The sequence below is a fragment of the Verticillium alfalfae genome, genomic scaffold (assembly GCF_000150825.1).
Source record: "Verticillium alfalfae VaMs.102 supercont1.8 genomic scaffold, whole genome shotgun sequence".
NCBI classification, from domain to species: Eukaryota; Fungi; Ascomycota; class Sordariomycetes; order Glomerellales; family Plectosphaerellaceae; genus Verticillium; species Verticillium alfalfae.
The window spans coordinates 1,558,157-1,559,967 of record NW_003315031.1 but is presented as its reverse complement, the minus strand read 5'-3'; the positions used below and the strand labels follow the sequence as shown (position 1 = coordinate 1,559,967).

Below are 1,811 nucleotides of genomic sequence, written 5' to 3'. Positions count from 1 at the left end.
CTCAAGCACTGGTCAAGGTCTGTCGGGTTCCGGCAACTTTGAAGGCGACGATGCTTCGCTCGACCTTTCCGACGTCCGTGGACGTCTTGCGACCATTGTCAAGGGTATCCTTGACGCGTATGCTCGCGAGTGGCGCTCTTCCAACGACCGGGCAGCTGTTAACAAGCTCCTCGTCGCCATCGATGCCGCCGAAGGACTTCCAAGCGACGCATTGGAAGGGCTGAAGATTGACATCAAGGCGCTCGAGGAGGCAAGCGCCGACGCCGTGTCTCAGGGATATCTTCGTGGATGGCATCTCAGGACCTTCCTCATCGGCAACTTTGCGCCTCTGCTTGCTCAGCCGCGGCCAACTGACTTCCGCCTGCTGTTCCAGTCTGATGACGCGAGCGAGGGGACGGGCAGCATCCCTGACGTGGTATCGGCAAGCAGCTCACGCGAGACGACAAATGCGTGCGTCGACGCCATCGTCCGTCGGATGGGACGCAGCGAGAAGCTGCAGTACCTCGAGAGCCTGCTCGAGGAGCTCGACGAAGGACAGGCCGTGGATGGACAGCTCCTGGCTATCCACCAAGTTGTCGTTCGCCTGACCGGTACGTTGCTGCGATTTCACGACGACTTTTGACTGGCCGACAATGACTGACAAGCTGCAGACGAACAAGGTTCATCCGAAAAGACCACGTCCTTTGATCTGGCAACGGCCCACAGCAAGCTCACCGCGCGGCTGGGCCAAGACGACGTCAGCCCCGCGCGTTCTGCCGGACCGCCGACGTCGTCCGCCTGCTTCTCGACCAGCGTGCCACTTTGATGACGCAATGGAACATTGAGACGACGCTCGGCGCTGTTTCCGTCATGGCCTCCGGCAGAGGCGGCGTGGCCGTGTCGTCGTCGCCGCGCGTCTACGAAGCCCTCTGCAGCCTCGTGAGCGTCGTGATCCGGCGCCACCGCCTCCGCCTCGAGGACCACTACCACATCCTCCTGTCGACGCTCGAGGCGCTGCTGCGCGCGCTCGTCCACGATGCCAGCAAGGGCGCGGCGGCGACGCTCGGCAGCCGGCACGCGACGCTGTACGGCCGGCTCGTGACGCTCGTGACGGAGCCGTCGGTGGCGTCCGTGTCGCGGGCGCAGCACGTCGGCGCGCTCGACTCGGCGACGGACGCGGCCAAGAAGACGGCCCGGACGGCACGTGTACCTCGTGCTCATGCAGTATGTCAAGCTGCAGCTCGAGGTGGACGTGCCGCACGGCGTGCGCGAGGCGCTGGAGCCGGGGATGCACTCCATCTTTGACGTGACGCCGTCGGAGGTCCGGAAGATTCTCAACGACGCCATGGACGCCAGCGGCAGGGCGATTCTGCGCGAGATGTTTAAGCGGTACACGCAGTTTGGCAAGTGGAGCGGCGTGTAGGGCTGCGGCGGTGGCTGTGGAGGACGGATGGATGGACGGAGGGATGGAACGGCATGTAGTGATACCCTTGACCATAGACTGTGCGACACGGATAGAGCACTCGGTCGAAATACACGTCGACTGAACGTGAAAGAAATTGAGCAAATACGTCACGTGCTTGTTACGAGCTACTCTTCATTCCGACTTGATTACGGGTATCTAGTTTGTCCCCCCCCCCCAGGCCACACGCAGGTCCAATACGCAGGCCTGACTGGTCTAAGGCGCCACCTTGGCATAGGTGCTCGGATGGGCGTGGGTGCGGCCGTACTTCTTCGCCTTGCCCATCATGTCGGGCAGCACGAAGAGCCAGATGAGGGGCGTCACGAACATGGCGGTCAGGGTGTCGACGACCCAGTTGTTGCGGATGGAG

General features: G+C 62.6%; 2 protein-coding genes across 2 annotated transcripts in view; one reads left to right on the top strand and one right to left on the bottom strand.

Moving 5' to 3' along the window:
- Positions 1–1,402, top strand: part of VDBG_06902 (conserved hypothetical protein) — a gene marked incomplete at both ends in the record, with an annotated part of 4,312 nt that extends 2,910 nt beyond the window's left edge. The window contains 3 exons of the mRNA XM_003003294.1: positions 7–590; positions 710–1,203; positions 1,301–1,402. Of these exons, the coding sequence (XP_003003340.1) occupies positions 7–590; positions 710–1,203; positions 1,301–1,402 (1,180 nt within the window). The remainder of the gene's footprint in view (positions 1–6; positions 591–709; positions 1,204–1,300) is intronic.
- A 255-nt stretch (positions 1,403–1,657) lies between these two features.
- The window catches only part of VDBG_06901 (3-ketodihydrosphingosine reductase tsc10), a gene marked incomplete at both ends in the record, with an annotated part of 1,672 nt that continues 1,518 nt past the window's right edge, over positions 1,658–1,811 (bottom strand). Inside the window, one exon of the mRNA XM_003003293.1 lies at positions 1,658–1,717. Within this exon, the coding sequence (XP_003003339.1) occupies positions 1,658–1,717 (60 nt within the window). The remainder of the gene's footprint in view (positions 1,718–1,811) is intronic.